At 50.6% G+C, this 20854-nt stretch overlaps 8 protein-coding genes across 8 annotated transcripts; 5 read left to right on the top strand and 3 right to left on the bottom strand.

Moving 5' to 3' along the window:
- Window positions 1-1083: 1083 nt before the first annotated feature.
- Window positions 1084-2457, top strand: N7533_008557 (class I SAM-dependent methyltransferase; the record flags this gene model as incomplete). The annotated part of the gene is made up of 3 exons (XM_057105207.1): window positions 1084-1163; window positions 1277-1664; window positions 1717-2457. The coding sequence occupies 3 exons, from the start codon at window positions 1084-1086 to the stop codon at window positions 2455-2457; spliced, it is 1209 nt and encodes a 402-aa protein (XP_056956656.1).
- Window positions 2458-3026: 569 nt separating this feature from the next.
- Window positions 3027-4307, bottom strand: N7533_008556 (rRNA-binding ribosome biosynthesis protein RPF1; the record flags this gene model as incomplete). Its single annotated transcript, XM_057105206.1, has 1 exon — window positions 3027-4307. One exon carries the CDS (start codon window positions 4305-4307, stop codon window positions 3027-3029), a length of 1281 nt encoding a protein of 426 aa, XP_056956655.1.
- Window positions 4308-4729: 422 nt separating this feature from the next.
- On the top strand, window positions 4730-5527 carry N7533_008555 (glycine--tRNA ligase; the record flags this gene model as incomplete). The annotated part of the gene is made up of 1 exon (XM_057105205.1): window positions 4730-5527. One exon carries the CDS (start codon window positions 4730-4732, stop codon window positions 5525-5527), a length of 798 nt encoding a protein of 265 aa, XP_056956654.1.
- Window positions 5528-5534: 7 nt separating this feature from the next.
- Window positions 5535-9218, top strand: N7533_008554 (uncharacterized protein; the record flags this gene model as incomplete). Its single annotated transcript, XM_057105204.1, has 4 exons — window positions 5535-6317; window positions 6380-6759; window positions 7051-7183; window positions 7263-9218. The coding sequence occupies 4 exons, from the start codon at window positions 5535-5537 to the stop codon at window positions 9216-9218; spliced, it is 3252 nt and encodes a 1083-aa protein (XP_056956653.1).
- A 1901-nt stretch (window positions 9219-11119) lies between these two features.
- N7533_008553 (uncharacterized protein) lies at window positions 11120-13624 on the bottom strand (the record flags this gene model as incomplete). Its single annotated transcript, XM_057105203.1, has 1 exon — window positions 11120-13624. The coding sequence occupies one exon, from the start codon at window positions 13622-13624 to the stop codon at window positions 11120-11122; it is 2505 nt and encodes an 834-aa protein (XP_056956652.1).
- Window positions 13625-14029: 405 nt separating this feature from the next.
- Window positions 14030-14426, top strand: N7533_008552 (uncharacterized protein; the record flags this gene model as incomplete). Its single annotated transcript, XM_057105202.1, has 2 exons — window positions 14030-14167; window positions 14214-14426. 2 exons carry the CDS (start codon window positions 14030-14032, stop codon window positions 14424-14426), a joined length of 351 nt encoding a protein of 116 aa, XP_056956651.1.
- A 111-nt stretch (window positions 14427-14537) lies between these two features.
- N7533_008551 (chitin synthase I) lies at window positions 14538-15300 on the top strand (the record flags this gene model as incomplete). The annotated part of the gene is made up of 2 exons (XM_057105201.1): window positions 14538-14709; window positions 14792-15300. 2 exons carry the CDS (start codon window positions 14538-14540, stop codon window positions 15298-15300), a joined length of 681 nt encoding a protein of 226 aa, XP_056956650.1.
- A 2703-nt stretch (window positions 15301-18003) lies between these two features.
- N7533_008550 (serine/threonine protein kinase CLA4) lies at window positions 18004-20419 on the bottom strand (the record flags this gene model as incomplete). Its single annotated transcript, XM_057105200.1, has 2 exons — window positions 18004-19313; window positions 19360-20419. The coding sequence occupies 2 exons, from the start codon at window positions 20417-20419 to the stop codon at window positions 18004-18006; spliced, it is 2370 nt and encodes a 789-aa protein (XP_056956649.1).
- Window positions 20420-20854: the final 435 nt, after the last annotated feature.

Here is a 20854-nt window from a genome sequence, read left to right as displayed (position 1 = left end):
TGTACTATAGTGTATAGTGGATAGTATGTAAGGCATGTTTATTTGAGATTGGGATAATCTAAGTATAGTATAGTATATAGTATGTATAGCATATAGTATATATAGCCTACGGAGTACTCCGACTAGCATGGCATGACAGCCCGAGTGGGTAGATCCCGATAATGTAATGCATCGAACAAAGTACGTATGGACCCGGGCTGCTGGATGCCAGTGCGCTGTACGAGCTGACTGGTATCTATGTACCTGGGTTACATGCCAGTATACAGGCATACATTTTAGCCGACTTTAGGAATAATTTCTGGTGCAGTATACTATTAAAGGATCATCAATATCTCTGATTCTAGTTTACACTCATACCTACCCTAAGGTAACACTCTAATTCTATAATTATGCCCGTATACTAATGTATACTACCGTGGTATACTCCTGTATAGTACTCCTGTATATAACTGTGCCCAGGTGTATACTTACTCCACCGTCCCAAGCTCTCGGACCCTCCTTGTCAAACCCCCTGCTCCACCCCGGCTCTCCCGTTCTGCCGGGTTCAACTTATATTATCGATTTCTATTATCCTGATTGTCGGGTTTTCTTGCTTTTTCAAGTTCACTTTGCCTCTCACAGATTTGCCTCTGCTGTTTCCTATTATATCCTAGGTTATGTGTCTCCAGGTTTTGCTACCTAGTTATCTATGTACTTTATCAGACCTGTTCTTCTTCCTCTCCCCCTCGGGTTCCACTCTTTTCCCGTCAAAAACTTTGCTTGCGCTCGGTTGCTTCATCTCACCCGAGCTGATCGGCTCCTTTTTCTCCTCATTTCTCCTCAATTGACCCGCAGCTCTCCCTTACCCACTCTAAATCCTGCCTTTTCAAAAGCCAAAAAAGCCCTAGACCCGCGTATCCAGGTCTAGTCTACCTACCCTCCAGGGCTCCCATTTACATCTATTCCTCTCCATGTACTAAATTAACGAAGTACAATCCATCCCCTCTTCCAACTCAACCTCAGACATTCAAGTTTTCTTGATTCCGAGTCCAGTCCCTGCGACTACAACCGCGACTGCCACTCCTCCCCACACATCGTCATGTCATGGAAGACACATATATCCAGCCAGCGGACCCCCGCTCTAGCTCCGAGCCAGAGGAAAGCTCCGACAGCGAAGCTTCAATGTGAGCAAAAGACCCATCACCCTCGAATAGATATCAAAGTATTATTTCCCTATGGAAATAACTTGAAAATACCAGAACCCCCACTAACTTAAACCTTGTAACACCACTTCCAGAAAATCCACCCGCTCCTACATCCTCTCCCCAATCCACGAAAACGGCCGCCGCTACTGCGACACAACCTACTTCATGCCCAACGACGAAACAGAACTCACAAGGCTTAACATCCTCCACCAAATCTACTTAATCCTCCTAGACGGCCACCTAACAACAGCCCCCTTCCGCACCAATGCGCTCTCCGCCCCGCGAATCCTGGACATCGGCACCGGGCCCGGCGACTGGGCCATCGAAATGAGCGCCGAGTTCCCAAACGCCGAAATCATTGCGTCGGATATTGGCGTCTTTGACTCGGGGCTTGGCCAGCTTTCATTGCCGAATGTCGAGTTTCAGCTTGCGGATGCGCAGGATGAGTGGACTTATCATGAGCCATTTGATCTTGTGCATGTACGCGGGTTGAGTGGGGCTTTTCGCGATTGGGGGGAGGGTTTATGCGCAGGCTTTTGCGCATTTGAAGCCTGGGGGGTTTATTGAGGTTGCGGATGCGGATCCGGCGGGGGATACTATTTGTTTGAGGGGGCAGGGTGATGAGGCGGGTCGAGGTCAAGATCTAGAGGATGAACTTGAAGATGAAGATGGCTCGGATGAGGATCCAGAGCCTGAAGAGTCAGAGTCCGAGTCCGAGTCGGAAACGCACTGCCAGCCAAATTCAAGTGACGGTCACGGTCCAACCTCGACTCCGTCCAATCTCCAAAGATATGCCGCTGCACTTCGCGCCGCTGCTAATGAAGCTGGGTATCCCAGGGACCTGGAACATCTCCGCACAACGGCCCTCGCTGCGGCGGGTTTCGTCGATATCCGCGTTATAGAAAGGAGTATTCCGATTGGACTGTGGCCAAGTGACATGCACGAAAAGACGCTGGGCAAAATGACGCTGATCGCGCTGTTGGAGGGTTTGGAAGCGTATGCTTTGAGGCCGCTGACGGCGTCGGGGAAATGGAGTCTGGACGAGGCGCGGGCGCTTTGTGAATCGGTGAAAGAGGAGGTTCTTGACGCGGAGGGGTTGAGGGTTAGGGTGAGAGTTGTGACGGGGAGGAAGCCTGTTTCGTTTGCGCAGAAGAGGAAGGATGTTCTTGCCAGGGCGAGGGATCGGGCGAAGTTTTTTAGGGAGAAGGGGATGGTGCCGGGCGATGGGGAAGGTGTTGATTGGGGGTTTGAGGAGAAGGATGGTAATGGGTGATGTGATGGACGATATTCAAGTTGGAAGAGACTTGAAGAGACATGGTTGGTGTTTTTGGTTGCTTTTTTCTTCTTCTTGTCTTGTATTATATGCATGCAGCTGGATTGGCCTGGTTGTTGAGCGTTTTGAAAAGCTGATATCCCATTTCTTTTATTGAATGCATTGCACATTTTCATATTCTGAAGGTCATACTAGGGCTAGGTTCCTCTGTAGGAAGGTTCAAGGCTACTGTCTTCAGGTATAGCTTTTTTATAGTAGTAAGTTGAACTCAGATTGAGAATTTGAAGATATTCTATACGGCCAGCCAGATGATTGCAAGGTTAACCACCTGGGCAAACAATTGAAGCTGATCACTGGACAGCAAGGATACCTCGAGTTTCCAGTCCTAAGTATAGTTAAACCTATGAATACGCCTACCAGAGGCAATGCTGAAACCTTCCAAAGGTTCAAGTTGAGTAGACATGGTCTATATTCATCAATAGGTAAGTACTAGTAATATGTGATCCGATAATACATGTGACAGCTTTTAAGACTCCCAACCCCATGCAAGCAAAATGAAAAGAGAAAAACTAAAGCTGGAACTTGGTCCTCGACTTCTCCATTCCTCCCTTCCACTCCCACTCCTGTCCACTCGCCCGCTGAATCCCCTTATCAACACGGCGCAACTTCAACGTAAAGCGAGGGCCCAGCTCTTGCAAACCTGTGCGAATACCTTCCGCACCCTCCATCTCCTTGCCATTCGCATCAACAACCGCCTTCTCCGTATCCCGCTTCTCACGGAAGACGTAACGATGCCGACGAACAAAGATGTAATCGCGCTGGTTGTGCAGCGTAACGACCTGTCGTCCCTCAAACTCCGGCTGCGGCGGGAACAGCTTCTTGAATAGATGTGCCGTGAGCATACCCAGCGGTGTACGGAAGTTGTTCAAGATCAGCTCGGGCCAGTGCTCGGTCGCCCGTCCGTGTCCCGGTAGCCTCTTGCCCTCGATCCAGTTGCTGATGGTGAAGTGGAAAGTTGGGCCAACGGGGAGGTGCACCATAGTCAAGCCGCTGGGCTTCTTCTGGTCCTCGTTGAGCACGAGCAGGGTGGTAAAGTTGCGGTTCGAGGCGAACTTGGAGATCTCGCGGATGGAAAACTTATGCGCGTGTCGGTGCGCTGCGCGGCGGATGTACACACTGTTCGGGAACAGGTCTGTCAAGATATCGGCCTGGTCGTGCAGTGTTGAGTGCAGGCCAGTTGTAATGAGCACCTTGGGCGGCTTGTCCGACTCTGGGGAGAAGAGCGAGGGGAACTTTTCAGCCAGGGCTTCGGGCGCCAGGCTCAGGTTTGTACTGCGGGTTGATTGTGAAGGGCTGGTGGCTCGCTCGGTGGCTGTAGGGAGGGAGGAGTTTTTGCGTCCACGGCCGGAATATTCGTCGTCTTTTCCCTCGTCCTCTTCGTCGCTGGACTCCATCATACTGTCAATTGACTCGTTATCGGATTCCGGTTCGTCGCTGTCGTCCTCGCCTTCTTCCAAGGGTCGGTTGAGCTCATCGTCTTCTTCTTTCTTGGCTCTCTTGATACGCTCGACGTCGACACTCCAGCCGAGTCCAGTTTCCTCGGTATCATTGTCGGGCTCGTCCCAGACACGCTTTCGGTCGAGGGTCAGAGGGATATTGCGACGCAGACGTTCTTCCTTCAACTTGGGGTTCTTGGCTTCATCCTTCTTGAATCCGTATCGGCGCTTGAGACCTTGCTCGGTCTTCTCTCTCTTCCGCTTGATGTGAAGGAATTTGCGACGCATTTTGTTGGCGGGCTTTTGATCATTTGTAGCCCCTGGTGGGGGTCTTCCCAAGCCTTTGACACCCATGATGGCTGTAATTTATTGCAGAATATCAACCGCAAAGTAACTTGAAGTGCAACTGCGCCGTCTGAGCTTGCGGCGAGAAATAAAAAAATGGCGGAGGAAGGTTAATCCGGGTCGCAAGGCCAGTGTTGATCACCCGTGCGTTTTCAAGGGGAAATCTCAAGTTTGAAAAGGCGGAAGAACTATTTAAAAGCCTAAAACCAATCGGTCCACGCTCGTTTCATCTCTTGTATTAACCATTGACCCCTAGCTGCGTGCGGGTTTGTCGTGGTGTTGCGCCGGGGCTGATGAGTCAATTCCTACCACGAATTCTCCCCCGCTCTCGTTCCCTTCTCACTCCCCCACTACCTTCCTACTTCTCCTTCAGGCAATTCACCTGCTCTTCCGCCCTTCAGAAGAAAGCGAAAGCCCACCGGAACCCCAAGATGGCCACCGTCAGCACCAAGACCGGCCAGGAGGTCGACCGCCTCACTCTCGACTCCATGCTCCGTCGCCGCATGTTCTACACCCCCTCCTTCGAAATTTATGGTGGTGTCTCCGGTCTCTATGACTATGGCCCTCCCGGAACTGCCCTGATCGCCAACATGACCGATGCCTGGCGCAAGCACTTCGTGCTCGAGGAGGATATGCTCGAGGTCGACTGCACCATGCTCACACCGCATGAGATCCTCAAGACCAGTGGTCATGTCGACAAGTTCGCCGATTGGATGTGCAAGGACCCCAAGACTGGCGAGATCTTCCGTGCCGATCACTTGGTGGAGGAGGTGCTGGAGAACCGCCTGAAGGGTGACAAGGAGGCCCGTGGCCAGAAGGTCGAGGTCGACGCTGAGAAGGAGGCCAAGAAGAAGAAGAAGTCCAAGGCCGCCCAGGCTGTCAAGCTGGACGATGCTCTCGTCAAGGAGTACGAGGAGACTCTGGCTAAGATTGACAACTTCGATGGTCCCGATCTGGAAGAAATTATCAAGAAGTACAACATCCGCAACCCCGCTACCGATGGCGAGGTCCAACCCCCCGTCGCCTTCAACCTCATGTTCCAGACTTCTATCGGTCCCAGCAGCAACATGCCCGGTTACCTTCGTCCTGAGACTGCCCAGGGTCAGTTCCTGAACTTCCAGAAGCTGCTCGAATACAACCAGCAGGCCATGCCCTTCGCCTCTGCCTCCATTGGAAAGTCCTTCCGTAACGAGATCTCCCCCCCGTGCTGGTCTGTTGCGTGTGCGTGAGTTCCTCATGGCTGAGATTGAGCACTACGTCGACCCTGAGGGTGGCAAGAAGCACCCCCGCTTCGTTGAGGTCAAGGATGTTGAGATGTCCCTGCTGGACCGCAACGTCCAGCTGTCTGGTAGCACCCAGACCACCAAGATGACCATCGGCCAGGCAGTCGAGACTGGCCTCGTCGACAACGAGACTCTGGGTTACTTCCTGGCCCGTATCCAGCTTTTCCTGACCAAGATTGGTGTTGACCTGACCAAGCTGCGTTTCCGTCAGCACATGGCCAACGAGATGGCTCACTACGCCGCTGACTGCTGGGATGCCGAGCTGCAGACCAGCTACGGCTGGATTGAGTGTGTCGGCTGTGCTGACCGCAGCGCCTACGATTTGACCGTGCACAAGAACAAGACCGGCGCCCCTCTTGTGGTGCGCGAGACTCGTCCCGAGCCTCTCCGCATCGAGGAGTGGCAGATTGACCTCGAGAAGAAGAAGTTCGGTCCCCGCTTCAAGAAGGACGCCAAGACCGTCGAGAATGCCGTCGAGGCTCTGACTCAGGAGCTGCGCGAGAAGCTTTCTCTGGATCTGGAGCAGCAGGGCAAGATCGAGATCGATGTCGAGGGCGTTGGCTCCGGCAAGGTTGAGCTCGACAAGGAGTTGATCAAGATTGAGAAGCGTACCCGCGTCGAGAACATCCGCGAGTACACTCCCAACGTTATCGAGCCCTCTTTCGGTATTGGCCGTATCATGTACAGCATGATCGAGCACGTCTACTGGTCCCGTGCTGGTGACGAGGCCCGTGGTGTATGTTTTCCTCCTTTCTTGTCTTCATTTGCTTCGTTCGTGTGATTCTAACTATATACCAGGTCCTTTCTTTCCCTCCTGCTATCGCCCCCACTAAGGTTCTGCTGGTCCCTCTCTCGACCAACCCTGCCTTCAAGCCTCTGACACAGAGCCTGACCACCAAGCTGCGCCGTCTCGGTGTCTCTACCCGTGTGGATGACTCGTCCGCCAGTATTGGTAAGCGTTACGCTCGTAACGATGAGTTGGGCACTCCCTTCGGTATCACCGTCGACTTCCAGTCCGTCAAGGACAACACCTTCACCCTCCGCGACCGTGACTCCACCAAGCAGGTCCGTGCCAGCGAGGACGACATCCTCCAGGCTATCAAGTCTCTCACTGATGGCGAGGAGTCCTGGGAGGACATTGCCAAGCGTCTTCCTGAGTTCACTGGCCAGGAGGTTGAGTAGATTTGTGAGTAGCATGGTGAAGGAGAGCAGTGGTCTTAGTCTTGTTGTGCATCTCAGACTATCTGTAACTCTCTATCCAAAATAAAATATACACCCTTTCTTTTCTGTTCAACATCTTCCATAAACCCATAAACTCCTTCCTTCTCAGTTGCCCCGTAGTTCTATCATAGTTAAGTGCGGCCCGCAGTTTACCTCCGCGGCCTCACCCAATCCGGCTACGCCAAGAATCCGGGGCAACTCCCATCCGCCTCGGTTTCAAACTGTCCTCTTCCTCTCGCGAGATACAGTCTAACCAACATGGCGCCCAACGTCTACGCCGCGAAAATCACACTCTCGTGTCCGCTCTTCGCAGCCGATTTCGACCCGCGCGACAATGGCCGTCTGTTTGTCGGCGGCGGGGGCGGCGAAGGCCGCAGCGGCGTCGGGAACAAGATCGTAAGTGGCGCGTTCTAGCTGAGCCTTGGCTATTCATTATTCTGACTCCATATCGTCGATATAGTCCCTTCTTGACACGTCGCGTCGAGATGAGATCACCGAGGTTGTCGAACTGAATCTGTCGCGCGATGAAGACTCCGTGACGTCGTTGGCCGCGGCGCCGCAGAACGACGATGACGACGATTCTCTTATTGCTCTGGCTGGTATCAACAGCTCCCTCGCAGAGCAGAAGAAGAATAACAATCAGCATATGCGTTCCTTCCGGTTCAAGGCACCGCGGAAGGTACAGACAGACCAGGCCGTGACCAGCGCGGGCGCGAGCGGCCAGCAAACAACCGAGGATAACAAGGAGGAAGAAGAGAAGAAAAAGGTGGAAATTATTCCTGGGTCATCGGAAGCCGTTTCTCGTGCTTCTATCTTCCGTACCAAGGGGCCCGGCTCAGATGATACATACCAGCGCATCATGAGACTGTCGCCGTGGAAGAGGCCCGCGGGCGAGGACACTGACAAGAAGAGCAAGGATACCCGTGTAGGAGCTATCGCAACGGGAATGGCCTCATCTGGCGAGATTGTCTTCTTCCGCGCGACTGGTTCTCCCAGCGAGTCCGATGTGATTGGCCGTATTCGCCTCGGCTCCAACGAGGAAGCTGAGGATGTGGATTTCGCAGACCTCGAGCTTGACCCAGAGCAGAAGGATGCCGTTGGGAAGTATCGTATGGCGTACACCAATGGAGTGGATGTGATGCTTGGAGAGATCTCATCATCTACCCGCTCCAACGCTGCCCCCGATGTCCGCAGTATCTACACAATTCCTCTTCCCAGCAGCGGTGCCAAAGCCATGCGGCCCAAGATCCGCGCGTTGCGCTTCATCTCAACAAACACAATCCTGCTCCTTCAAAACGCCCCCGACCGCGGCGGAAGTGAACTCGTCCTCATAAGCGTTCCTGCGGACAAGAACCACACCTCAGCTATCATCCGTCGGCGCAAACTCCCCCGAAGCGTGAAGATCGGACTGGGCCTCGACGTCTGCCCGCTCGGCACAAACCCAGTCGGCCAACAACAGACCATCGTCGCAGCCAGCGGCAGCGACAACTCAATCAACATCTGGACTCTAGAAAACGGACCCATGAAAGGATGGTCCCGATTCAGACCCTACACAACCCTCACCGAAGTCCACCCCTTCTCAATGACGAAACTCGTCTTCTCAACCTTCACCCCACCGGCGCACCCCATAACGCCAGAAGTCCTCCCCCAAAGAGTCAAACTCGCCTCAATAAGTATGGGCAACACAGTCGTCGTTCACACCCTACCCCTCTCCCCATTCCCCCCATCCTCCAGAACAGCCCGCTACGTCCTCGTTCTCCCCGGCCCCGCCGAATTCTGGGAACTTATGTACTTCACAACAATGTGTATGATCTCCTTCCTCGCAATCATGACCGCACTATACGCCTACGCCGAAATCCGCGGCGGCGTCCCGCCTTTCCTAGGCTCAACGGACTGGCTACCAGTATCCTGGCAAAACTCCATCGCAAACGAATACATCCTCCCACCACTCGAGCAGCGCTCCTTCTTGGACAACTTCTTCATTTCCGATTCGCCGGCGTTGGAAAACGCGGTCCCGCAAGCGCAAATCACCCCCGAAGAAGAATCCCAACTCGAGCACGAACTCTCAAGTCTAAAAGATATTCTTGACCGAGTTCACTCATCTGGCGCCGCACCTGCCGATATTGAATCCATTGACTCGCACGAAGTCTCCGTCATTGTCCGCTGTACCGAGCACAACGATGTGGAGACGAGTGTTCTCGTTGAAACGGCTTCGTCCACGCATGCGGAGAAGGTTTCTGAGATGGAGAAGTTGCGCGCTTGGAAGGAGTTGAGTGAGGCTGACCGCGATCTTTGGAAGAAGAAACTTACGGATGCGGGGAGGTGGACGGTTCATCAGGGGGAGAGTGTGCTTAAGGGTGTTTTGTTTGGGGAGATTTGTGGTAGTCTTGGACGGGCTGTTAGGGATAGTTTATAGTAGATTGGATTGGATTTGGGAGAGGTCTGGAGGTTGGTTTGATGTTTCTTTTATTTTTCTATATATGATTATGTATTTATTGATTTATTGAGGGTATACTATTGTGGATGTAGCGAATAAATAAATGAATAAGAATTTGGATGGGTTTAATAGTGCTCGAATGTTGTGCTTTTCTGGCTGCCTAATATCTAGAAGAATCGCAAGTATGTGCTCACACGGCTAAATTTGAACTTCCGACCGCAATCCTACCGGTGCTACTATCGAATAACTAAGCACCACCGTGACATACAATGAATGCATTGAAGAAAAATTGCAGAATATTAGGAGCACAATAAATTTAATAACTACTGAAATAAGAACCTAGAGAGGCCCATCGGGAGCCTTGGAGGTTACAAAGTACTCCGATACTCCGATACTCCGAACATGCTGTTTAAAGTAGCCAAATACTCCGCCAATAATTTTTTTTTCTGGCTATACTTGCAGCGGGATGAAAACTACTGCTTTTAATAATAAGGAAAACCGCTTCTATTTCCCTGAAGTAATTGATTTTTTGGGTGGGAGTTTGCCCCTGGTCTGTGTTGAACCCAGACCCTAAACCTTTTTCTTGGCAGCGCTTTCGCATAAGTCTATATGTAATGTGTTATTGTCTGGTAATAAAACATTCAGATCAGAATTAATCTCATACTATGACCAAGAAAGAAGAATAAACGCGGCTTGATGTTGGGATATTGTAAAAAAAAAAAAACGAGTTTTTTACACCTCTGAAGGTCCCGAAGGGTCCCAGACGGACAAACCTGACCATCCAGACGCATAAAAAAAGATGGAACGTTCGCGATATGACGCAAAAAGATTGTTTGGAGTTTTGCACACTCCGCGGGGGGGGTCGAACCCCCAACCTTCCGATACTCTTCGTGTGTAAAAGTCGGACGCTCTAGCCAATTGAGCTAGCGGAGTTACTTTCCACTCGACCATACGGTCTTGGTTGAAATAATTAGCGTTCAGAATGGACCCATATAGCCGCAGACTTAGTGCCGTTCCCGCTTTTTCTCAGTTCAACCAATCAGAACCCGCTTAGATTATCTCCGCCTGCGGGGTCGCTGGTTTTCTGCCATCCCGCCACCCCATCAAAATTCCTTGCCCTAAGTTACTACTAGCAGCTTACATTCCATCTTTAGTTCAAGTTTCTGTCGTATATCTCGATTTTTTATTACCTGGGGGAATATGGTGATATGGATGAGAGAGAGAGAAAAGCTATCTAGACATTGCAGGCACGCACCCTCAACATCATCTACTCTATTATTATATGCCATTTTCATGACGTGCTCTCATGCGCCTGAAATTTGACAGTCTGCTTCTATGTACAGCGGAAGCGCCCGAGTTGGCACATATCTAAGTCTCTTTCTTAAATATATCAATCTATAGCTTTATCAAGTTTTGCTTTTTATCGACATCCTGGCCTAGTGCGTCTATGTATATGCTCCAGACTTAGAGGCTCTAGGTGTAGAAATATTTTGAGGCCATGCAAGACAACTTCAAACTGGAACCCTAGTATAGAGCCTTCAATTTGTTATTGCGAAGCATCCATCGGGTCCGAGCTATACTTTCATTTATGCACCCCCCCTCCCCTTTTTGGGAGGGGGCTTTTGGCGTGTCGGTATTGTATCACATATTCGGGCTCGATAAAGATAGAATCTCATATAGGGTAGGCTACCTAGGTACGCAATGGTGGAGATCTATACTACAGATATCTAGATAAGTACAAATGCGAATGCGAATATCTCGAAAAAGTGTCAATAATTTATTCGTGATGAACCCTACATATTCCAAGTTGCGTTGTAAATTCTTCCAAGGTTTATTGTTCATGTATAACCACCCAGCAAGCTAGGAGGCTTATATTATGTTTATTGATCCTCTGGCTGGCCTGCCATAATACAAATAGGATAGCCATTAGTTAAGAATTCACCAGTTAAGAATCCACCAGCCTTGTTAGAAACCCGCTGAAGCCGGGACAACACACACGTGATGCAACAGTCCCTCTGAATAATGCGGAGACACTGTTCTGGTTTCTCCGCCGGTTGCCACTGCAAGGCGAGCCATTGCCCTAGGGTATTTCCACTCACTTGCTGGTAAGAAATACAAATTTGCTCATCGAAGAAACTTTCGCTCCGTGACTCCACATCATCCACCAGGAGGCCTTCATATAAATCCTTCACTAGATGCGCTGATGTACCGGTTAGGATTTCCTCACTGTAGTATCCATGTTCGCAGGGGGTTGTGACAAGAAAATCAGGCAGGAAGGAAGCAGCTAAACTACCGTTTCCAACAAGGCAGATACCCGGGCTTGGAAACACTTCCAAGCGAACAAAAATTGTGTCACTACGGGTTGCGAGAAGGCACCGAGAGTGAATCTTGGGATATGCATTCCGAGGGCCCAACGTCGGCCTAGTGAGTTTGTGACCGCTCTTTAGCACCAAATTATGACCCAGAGTATCAATTTGATCAGTTCTGATTTTAGAGAATTGCTGACTTTCGTACGAAATCCCCCCCCGGCGGAAGCCCAGGAATGCGCCGTTCATATTGGTTGGACAGACTGGCAACGCGGCGTTACGAATAATAATGATCCCGTCAATGTCCAGCCCGATCCAGTCCTCGGACCAGAGGTGCTGTTCAATGTTCTTTATTGGCGTCCCGTCGCAACAGAGCGAGATGGCTTCCGCAATGTGGCCCTCAAACTTTGTTACCATTGACCGCTCAGGGATTTCTTTGTATGAGAAAGCACGGACAGACATTGTCCGTAGGCTTTGGTCCCAATCTGTGAAGGCCAGCCTTGATGCAAAATGGACCGCTGTCTGAATGGTCTGAGTCAGCTCTGCAAGGTTTAGTGAGCTACCTCGTAAGTCCTCCTGCAGCGTGTCACTGGTTGGGTCATCGAGGTAATATCGCAGACGCTTAGTCTCCGCATCGCTTTCGAATTGAATTCCTCCGTATTCAATATACTGCCCCCGCCGGCTTTTGAAAGTTCTTCTCCCTCTGTCTCGCTTCTTCCGGAATCGACGAGCGAATGATTTAAAGCCCCCTCCGAGGAATCCGCTATCATGATCTGAGTCCTCACCATACGACTGCTCACTGTCATCCTCCTCTCCCTCCAAATACTCTTCCTCTGTAGGTTTCGGGTCGCTATCATGGCCCGTGCAGTGAAGACGGGCTGCTACTTGGGACTTTTGAAAGTGATAACCCTCATCAGGGGGCCGAAACCCCAGAATCTTAAGGATACGAAATCCCCGGGCCTGGATCTTTTGAAGGACTGATATCGTGTATGACTGCAAACCCACACTCCGGCCGAAACGAGATCTGTAGCGAGTCGAGTCCGTATAAGGATGATCAAATGAGGCACTCAGATCGGCAAGGGTATTGAGGAGATCTATTGCAGCAAATGTAGATAGGCGTGTAAATGTATCGGGCCTTGACATCCTCAAGTCCGGATGGTGAATATTGAAAAAGTCGACAATCGAACAATCCACTCTCCATCCGGAGGAGTTGTCGATAGCCCGACGGTCCAGGGAGATCAAATCTAGGACTTCCCCCTCCAAATACAGTCCGCCATTCTGCTCCGTTGAAGAGACATCAAAAATGATCTGAGCTGCATCATAGTTGCTCGTTATAGGTACTGAGCGTTCGTCGGCATCCAGCGCACATGTCGGAAGTCCCAGAATGTAAGATGTATAGGCCGCGATCCATGCAGCCCCGCGTATGCCTTTGAATATTATGACCTGTCTAGCTCCAGATGTACTAAGCTTGTGAATTAACTGCACGATTCGGGGGATATCGTGAGAGGTCGGGATAGCATCGTATGGAACTATGCTATCGGTTGGTGGCGCGTGTTGTTTGTGTTGTTTCTTCAGCAACGACGAGAAGAAGTAGTGATAATTTATCACCTTCTCTCCCATTCCGGCTTTACAGGCCAGTGGTACAAGGCTGCGTCGGATATTTTGTAGCTGGGTAAGACCTGGAGTGTTATCCAAGGACACCTTGGCTGCCTCAAATAGAGAAAGGAGCACCGTAACGCAGCTCTTTTCATCCATAAAAGGGGCTACAGCGGACAGCAGGGCAACGACATTTTCTCCCGCCCGGGTTTTGAGCATCTGATCGGCCAGGAAGTTGATTGACGTGCCGATTTCGATCATCTTGTAAAGCCATATTCGCTCTGTCCGCTGATACTCTCGGGTCTTATTCAGCTTAGACCGGAAATCTGGACACGCTGGAGTATACTCAGCAATCATCAGCATGCACCCGATAGTATGGGGGTCGACGCCAGCTAGGGCCAGCTGCTTCAATCCATAAGCTCCAACGTTGAGAACGAGCTGCGATAAACCCGGGATATCGATCTGCCATTGTGGTTGAGCCATGATGAACTTGCCGAATCAAGCTAGGTATACTTGCACCAGCGAGTGATCAAGAGTCATCAAGTTTTCGTAACCTAACGAGATGTTGCGGTCGCAGGGTTTGGAGGTTTCAGACGACAGAGGATATGGGGACTCATCGCAACTTCCCGCGAAGATAAAACAATATGACCAATATAAATGGATTGTCTAGCGCTTCGTGAGCCTCAGCTGGGGCGGGGGTGGCTTAGGCCAAGAAGATACCTAGGTACCAGTAACGAGCTTGACACAGCCTCCCAGTTCCTTCTTCAATCAATGTGGCCCCTTTATGAGCTCTGAAATGATCACAGAACGGAAGATCATAATTCCTGATATCTGTTAAAGCTTGGTTTGGTGCGTGGTTCCGGGAGGTCTTCCTCATCACGCTCCGAGATGGATTCTTGCGGCCAAGACCCCAAAGATCCCAAAGATCCCAAAGGCGAAGACCGCGCGACAGGTGCTGAAACCAATCTTGTTGAGGCCGGTGTTTACCTATACATGGGGTATATCTGGATCTCCCACCCATTCTCCGTGCAGTTTGAACCCCGGAACTCTAACAAACACTTTTTCGTTCCAGAGCGACTGTCCGGACGTCCAACCAAACCTGAACGTGCCACGATGCACGATTTTCCCTGATTCAGACGGCCGACGAAAAAGCATCGGGCTGTCAGGGGAAACATCGCGCGAAGCCGACGGATTCAAATGTGGACCTTTACGTGGGGGAGGGAATATGGTCGAGAATGAGATGATCGAAATGGAGACGGTCGCCGTGCCCAAGAAGTCCCGCTAATATGAAGTGCCCTTGTTCAAAGGAAACCTGGTCCTCACTCGTCGTATCCCTCAGTCTCTTATTCAGGCTTTTGTCTCTTGCAAAAGACATGAAGATCCAGAATTTGCCACAATGAGATATTCCGCATTCACCTCTTCCCCTAGAATTGCACAGCAGGAGCAATTCACTCTACGCCAAATGTTGTATTCCAAACCTCGTCCCACTGAGATTGTTATTGTTGTTCCTGTCTCATCTTCTCAAGAGGATGAATATCTTGCTGAAACTCTGAAACCGTTGTTTAAATGTATAAATTACATGTCGCAAGAGTCGGGACGATTCTTGGAAGGGTAAAGGATGGAAGAAAATCGTTATTTGCATCCTCATAGACGGACGTGTCAACATATCCAAGAGCAGACAGGTTCTATCTTTGCTCGGTATCTTCCAAAACGGGCTGATGGTTGGAAAGTTCCAGGGAAAGGATGTCCACGCTCATATTTTCGAGTACACAACGCAGGTATGCCTGGATCCTCTTGTTGATCCGGCTTCATCTGCAGGTTCACTCGAGACTCCGGTTCAGATGCTCTTCTGCATCAAGGAGAAAAATGAAGGACGTGAGGAGTCGCATCGGTGGCTTTCCCAGGCTATATTTCCCGCCTTACAGCCCCAAATGTTCATGTTCATTCTCCCTGGCCTGCATCCTCGCAGAGATGCCATTTATCGCATGTTGCGGGAAATCGACTCACATCAAAGCTGTGGGGAGGCGATCGGACAAATCACCCCTAACGGGTCGTCGTTAGACTGGTTGCGATATCCTTTGGCTGCTGTGAGTGCTCTAGAGCAGAGATTAATCTACACATTTGACAAGCCCATTGAATCCGGCCTTGGTCAGCGGTAGCTCTTCCGACAACATTTTCGGCCTTTCGACACTTATCTCCACAACAGATGAAAGACTGTAGCAAAGGGTCTAGCTTCTGTGATGACAACATACCAGTGGATGATCCATATACAATACGTTCAATGCCACGCGATGACACTGTATGCTACTTGTCAGAGAACCGACAATGGGCCATGAAGTTTCTGGCTCAGTATCAACTCGGATGGTCTTTGGTCTATGTGCCGAAGGTCAAGGCTGATATCCCTCTACGGATGATAAATGATCGTTCAAGCCCGACGCTGGATATCCACATACCAACCTCGATATCTGAGTACAGTGAAGCGCAACGGCGATCTTTCCAAAACAAAGTAACTTTCTTTCGGCACTGCGTTTCCCATTTCCGCCAATTGAAATCCGTCAAGTATCAATACTTTCGAAAGCTCGGCTTGGTAATTTTGCATATACACTATTCATTTGAGTTTTTAATCAGCTGGTTTGCGATAGTAAGGGCCTTAACGAGTTTTGGATTTCTCTGGGGCTTTCAGATCAGATCTGCTGACATATAGTATTGACTAGGGCAACGTGTTTCTGTTATTTGATGACTTGGGGCACCCTAAAAATGCCTTTGCAGAATCAGATATCGCTTATCTCCTCGCAGCTCAGCATGACTTTAATCTTTCGATTATCCCGCGTTAGAAGTATCGTCGTACATCGTTTGCACTAGGTATTTCTTTGATAATTGGGGATTTATTTACAACGGGTACGTGCTAGAGAGCAAAGTAATGATATTGCTTTGTTTACAACGTCTTCTAGTCATTTTTGGGAATCTTCCATCACTTTACCTGCCTGAGGGATTCTTGCTGGTCCAACTGTCGGGGTTTTCTCCGCGATTGGGATCTGAAAACTCACACTACGGAACTGAGAGCTCGCGCCTGGAATCTGAACTTCGCGCATAGGTGAAGGTTTTGCTGAAAATACTGTCGTGGTGTATCGGGCCGGGCTCGGTTTTCTGTTCTTCTTTGATTTCGTGTCCACTTTGATGCTGGCTTTTCGCCCTTAAGGCTGAATTTTTTGAGTGAAGGTCCTCAACAAGGTATTCATCATCTATTCTATTGTGAAGACTCGATACTCTTCAACTCTTTCTTCCATTATTATCTTCTTGGTAATTAGTATATATGTCTTCTTTCAGTAGGTGCAAGCGTTTTATGCAAGGATTTTTAACCTCAATATTTGCTGTCATCGAGAGGACTGCCACGACCACGACCACGATCACGATCACGAACAAACTGTGGATAACATAGCCCAATTATGAAGCGCCTGACCCCCGGCCTTGGAGTTACTCGGAGTTACTGGCTGCCTAGCTAGGTAGCAGAGGCATATATTCTGAATATGTCTGAGAGGGTCAGGCACATGGCATACAATAACTATCTATTGTCCTGGTAGGCAGAAGAACCATGGCCATATGACTACCAGTACCTAGAGAATCATATGCCCAAGTCTAATTGACAGACAAAAAAAACTTCTCAATTGAACTAACGCTTTTGGTGCAAAGCATGAATACATAGTGTCAAATCGCCAGGCCGTAAGAATAGAAAACAAAGCAATAGAAGAGAAGACAGCCAGAACATCGTAATAAAGGACAAAAAGAGAAATAGGAACATAAACAAAGGACGAGGAGCCTCAGTTCTAGTCATGATCAACTGTTCTTCGGTTCAAGTTGGTTCACACCACTTCTTGATAGGCTTGATATTCCCCTTCAAGTTTGTGAGGGTCAAGTCAGGTCCACATCGAGCCTCTTCACTTTTGGCTTTTGGCTCGAGGGAGCGCAAATCTACCTCCAGCATCGCCGTCGGTCTCTTGGGATAAAGGGATACAGAAGAAATGACAACCTTGGAAGTCGACGGAGACTCAGACCAGCCAGGTAAACTGAATACTTGCATCCAGTGCCAATGCATATTCCGAACCAAACTTCCAACAGCCCTGGAGGGTGCTAGTTGCTGGCTTCCAAGGTTTGCGCCGGATTAAAGACACCACAAACAAAATGATAAAAATAAATAAAGAGAAAAGACTCTTAATGAAGAACCGTGACCCCGAGATCACGCTCTGTGGAAAGAGCAAGAAAAATAACACCTCCCCGAGGGCAATTTGACTCAGGCCCGGAACTCGATTAATTTTGGAAGTCACTGAGAATTGACTTGACACATTCAGTTCTCGATTCATTTCGGTATGTATTGAATTTTGATTTTGATTTTGATTCGGGATAGGTAAGTAGGACTTGAAATTCATGTTCATGCTCATGATTATGGACCATAGCCCTATGCAGGATTGGCGTTCGTGAAAAAAGGGGGTGTTTTGCGGAAAAGTAGCGTTAAACAGAAGAGAGAAGAATGAAAAGGAAAAGGAAAAAGAAAAACAAAGCATAAGGCAAAAAAGGCAAGAAGACAAGACAAGGCAGGCAGGCATGGCAAAGCGAAGAATTTCTACCGGCGTTTAATAAAATCCCATATGTTCGTCGTTTTGCGGCCGGAATGTTCAGCTCCAAGTTTTTGAATGGATGGCAGAGGCGATGACGATGGCGAAAGAGGCTAAGTTCGAGTTAAGGACGGGACAGGACAGGACGGAATATGTGGGTTGGGTATGGTGTGGTATTTGGCAGAGTAGAGCAGAGCAGACCGAAGCGGAAGAATGTTACGATCGCTTGGCTGATATCGGACGAATGATTAATTACTGGCCATTGGCCTTCTTCCATCTAAGGAGTTCGGCTAGACTGGCGAGGCTGCAGCCAGTCTGCAAGAATTCGTGGGCGAGGAGTTCGTCCGCAGTAGCACGGCTGCGGACGTCGACGCAGAGACAGACGCTGAGGAAAGCCTTGAGCTCCTTGCTAAGTTTCTCAGGCTTCTTCAGACGGGGGGTGCCGTTTGTTGCGATTAGGTAGAGAGCCTTCAGGGGCTCTTCGTTCAGGTAAGGCGGCTCGGACTCGATCATCTCAATGGCCATGATACCCAGAGACCAACAGTCAACCTTGGGGCCGTACTCCTTTTGCTTGACGACCTCTGGTGCCATCCAGTATGGTGTGCCGACCATTGTGGCGCGCTTGCTCTTGGACTCGGTGAGTTTGGCACAGAAACCGAAATCGGTGATCTTGACGTGGCCGACTCGGTCGAGGAGCACGTTGTCACTCTTGATATCTCGGTGGATGATGTTCTGGCTGTGCAGGTGGGCCAGCCCCTTGCAAGTCTCAGAGCAGATGGTGGCGATTTGGTTCTCGGAAATCACTTGGTTGTTGTCGATCACATCTGTCAACGCTCCACCCTCCATAAATTCCATCACCACCCACAGCTCGTTGCTCGATTCTTGCAGGAAGGAATCCAGGAAGTTGACAATGTTGGGGTGTTGGCTGTCCTTCATGACGATAATCTCGTTGACGATCAGCTCCTTTCGGGGCTGGCTGCGGAGATCCATCTGCTTGATAGCAACCTGGCAGCGTGCGCCATACTGTCTGTACAGCTCATGAGCCACAGGCGATGGGGCATGTTCCTTGACCCGCGCCACGTAGACTGATCCGGAGGCACCCTGACCAATCTTGCGCTGCTTGCTGTACGATTCGTTGGGGTTGTCCTTGGATACAACAGCTCTCAATCGATCCATCACTTCATTCTCTGACATCGCCGACATACGCACTTCCTTTTGTCGCGGCTCAGGCTTCTTAGTAAGTGCAGCCTCCGCCTGACGAACTCCATCAGGAACGGCTTGTTTGTTAGTGGTCTGCTTGTTGGCAATGTTCAGTGGCTTCACGGCCTGAACTGGAGCGGGAAGACGAGTAGGAGGGGGACCCTGAGCTTGCTGGCCCTTGCTACCACCATTCTGAGGACGGGCAGCCTGAGAGCGAGGATCATTGGCGGGATAGCGGTTAGGCGAGCCTTGATCTTCGCTGCGGGAGCCACCGGGCGTACGGGGAGCGCCTTGTCCATAGGGGCTCTGTGATGGAGGAGCGGGGGCGGGTCGCTGTGCGGTGAGTTGGCGAGGGTCTTGTCCTGGCGCCCGGGCACCAGCACCAGGGGCCTGGGGGGGCAGGACGACTGGGTTGGTAGCGGCTGTTCATCGGGGTAGGTTCTCCACCATAGCCTCCAAGCTCTTGCTTGGCCATTGGAGTTCGTGACTGGGGCAGGGAGGCGTTGTATGCTTCGTCGTCCTTGCGGCGTTGTTCCTCCTCCACCCGGCGACGTTCCTGGTCTGCCATCTCTTTCATACGCTCCAATTGTTGCTGCTGCTCCATGGCACGATCCCCACCCTGTGATTGTCCAGGAGAAGATGTGTTTGAACGCATGGAGCTATCCATTGAAGCCTTAGATTGTCCGCTGTCGAGACGTTGCAGAGGGCCTGGTGGCGGAGGTCGAGGAGGAGCAATGGAACTTCCTACGTTGTTGCTGCCGAGGGGCTTGGGCTGCGAACCAGCTGGTCCATTCATACCACCATAGTACTGAGGATTCTGCTCGCGCATCTTGATATCGGAGTAGAACTCCAAGACCTCGATGACCGCTTGGGGGTTCTTCTTGTAGTCTTCCTTGGTAATGGCCGAGGCCGTGAGCAGTTTCTCCCACTCTGGCGGTAATCCTACGAAAGCGCCGGTTTGCGGATCAAAGCCGACATGGACGCGGTGGCTGAAGTTGGTTGGGTTACTGACACCACCCATACCGGGGCAGCGCTCGTAGATTTTGTCGATCCACTCATAGATCTCGTCATCGGATCTCACCTCACAGGTGATCGTCTTCGTCGCCACATCTCGGGTAATCATTGCGGTCTTGGAGTTCGCATCCTTCGGGTTGGCCAGGCGAGTGATTTCAAAGGCCATCTTGGTATCTTCGGAACGGGAAACAGCGGTCACGGTGGTCAAGGGGAAGTTGGTGACAATCTTTCCGGACTCATTTTTCATAAATTCGATGCGAGATTCGCGTAGGATCAAGTAACGCTGGTTCCAGGTGGCTAAGAACTTGTCCTCCTTACACCGCACGAATCCTTCTTTGACGATTGCGACCCCGCCCTGGCCACCGGTCTGGCTCCGGCTCAGAGATGGGGTGCTGGTGTTGGGGAACAGCGAGAGGTTGCCGGCGCCGGGGGTGATGGGCGAATTGAGGGACATTTGGTTGAAGGAGGTGGCCACATTGTTATTGGCATTATTGGTGGGGAGAGTCAATTTTGGGCGATCGTTAGGGGGGGCGGGGAGCCGGCCCCGGATTCATGAACTGCTCCGGCGAGTACATGGGCCTAGACAGGGTGAATATGAGGACATTCTGAAGGGAATTTGAGATAAGTGCTCACTTTCCATTCTGATAGGAAGCCATTCTGGCGAGGGATATGGTCGTAAAGACAAGAAGCGAAGGGTGCGCCGAGACCTCCTGAGGCCCCTCAAGGCTAGACTGAACTGGGTCCGGTCAGTGTTTCGTTCAGGGAAAGCATGTGGGGGTCAAAGAGCACAGAGGAGAGATCAATAATCATACCTAGATATCAAGAGCAGACCTCGCACTGCGAGGATAGCTCAGAAAAAAAAAGCAACGCGATTCGGGGGGGGGGGATG

Source organism: Penicillium manginii, assembly GCF_028828005.1.
Source record: "Penicillium manginii strain IBT 31320 chromosome Unknown utg000006l:1.0-4164085.0:1.0-4166146.0, whole genome shotgun sequence".
Taxonomy (NCBI): Eukaryota; Fungi; Ascomycota; class Eurotiomycetes; order Eurotiales; family Aspergillaceae; genus Penicillium; species Penicillium manginii.
The sequence above is the reverse complement of the archived record's forward strand: the minus strand, read 5'-3'. Positions and strand labels throughout refer to the sequence as shown.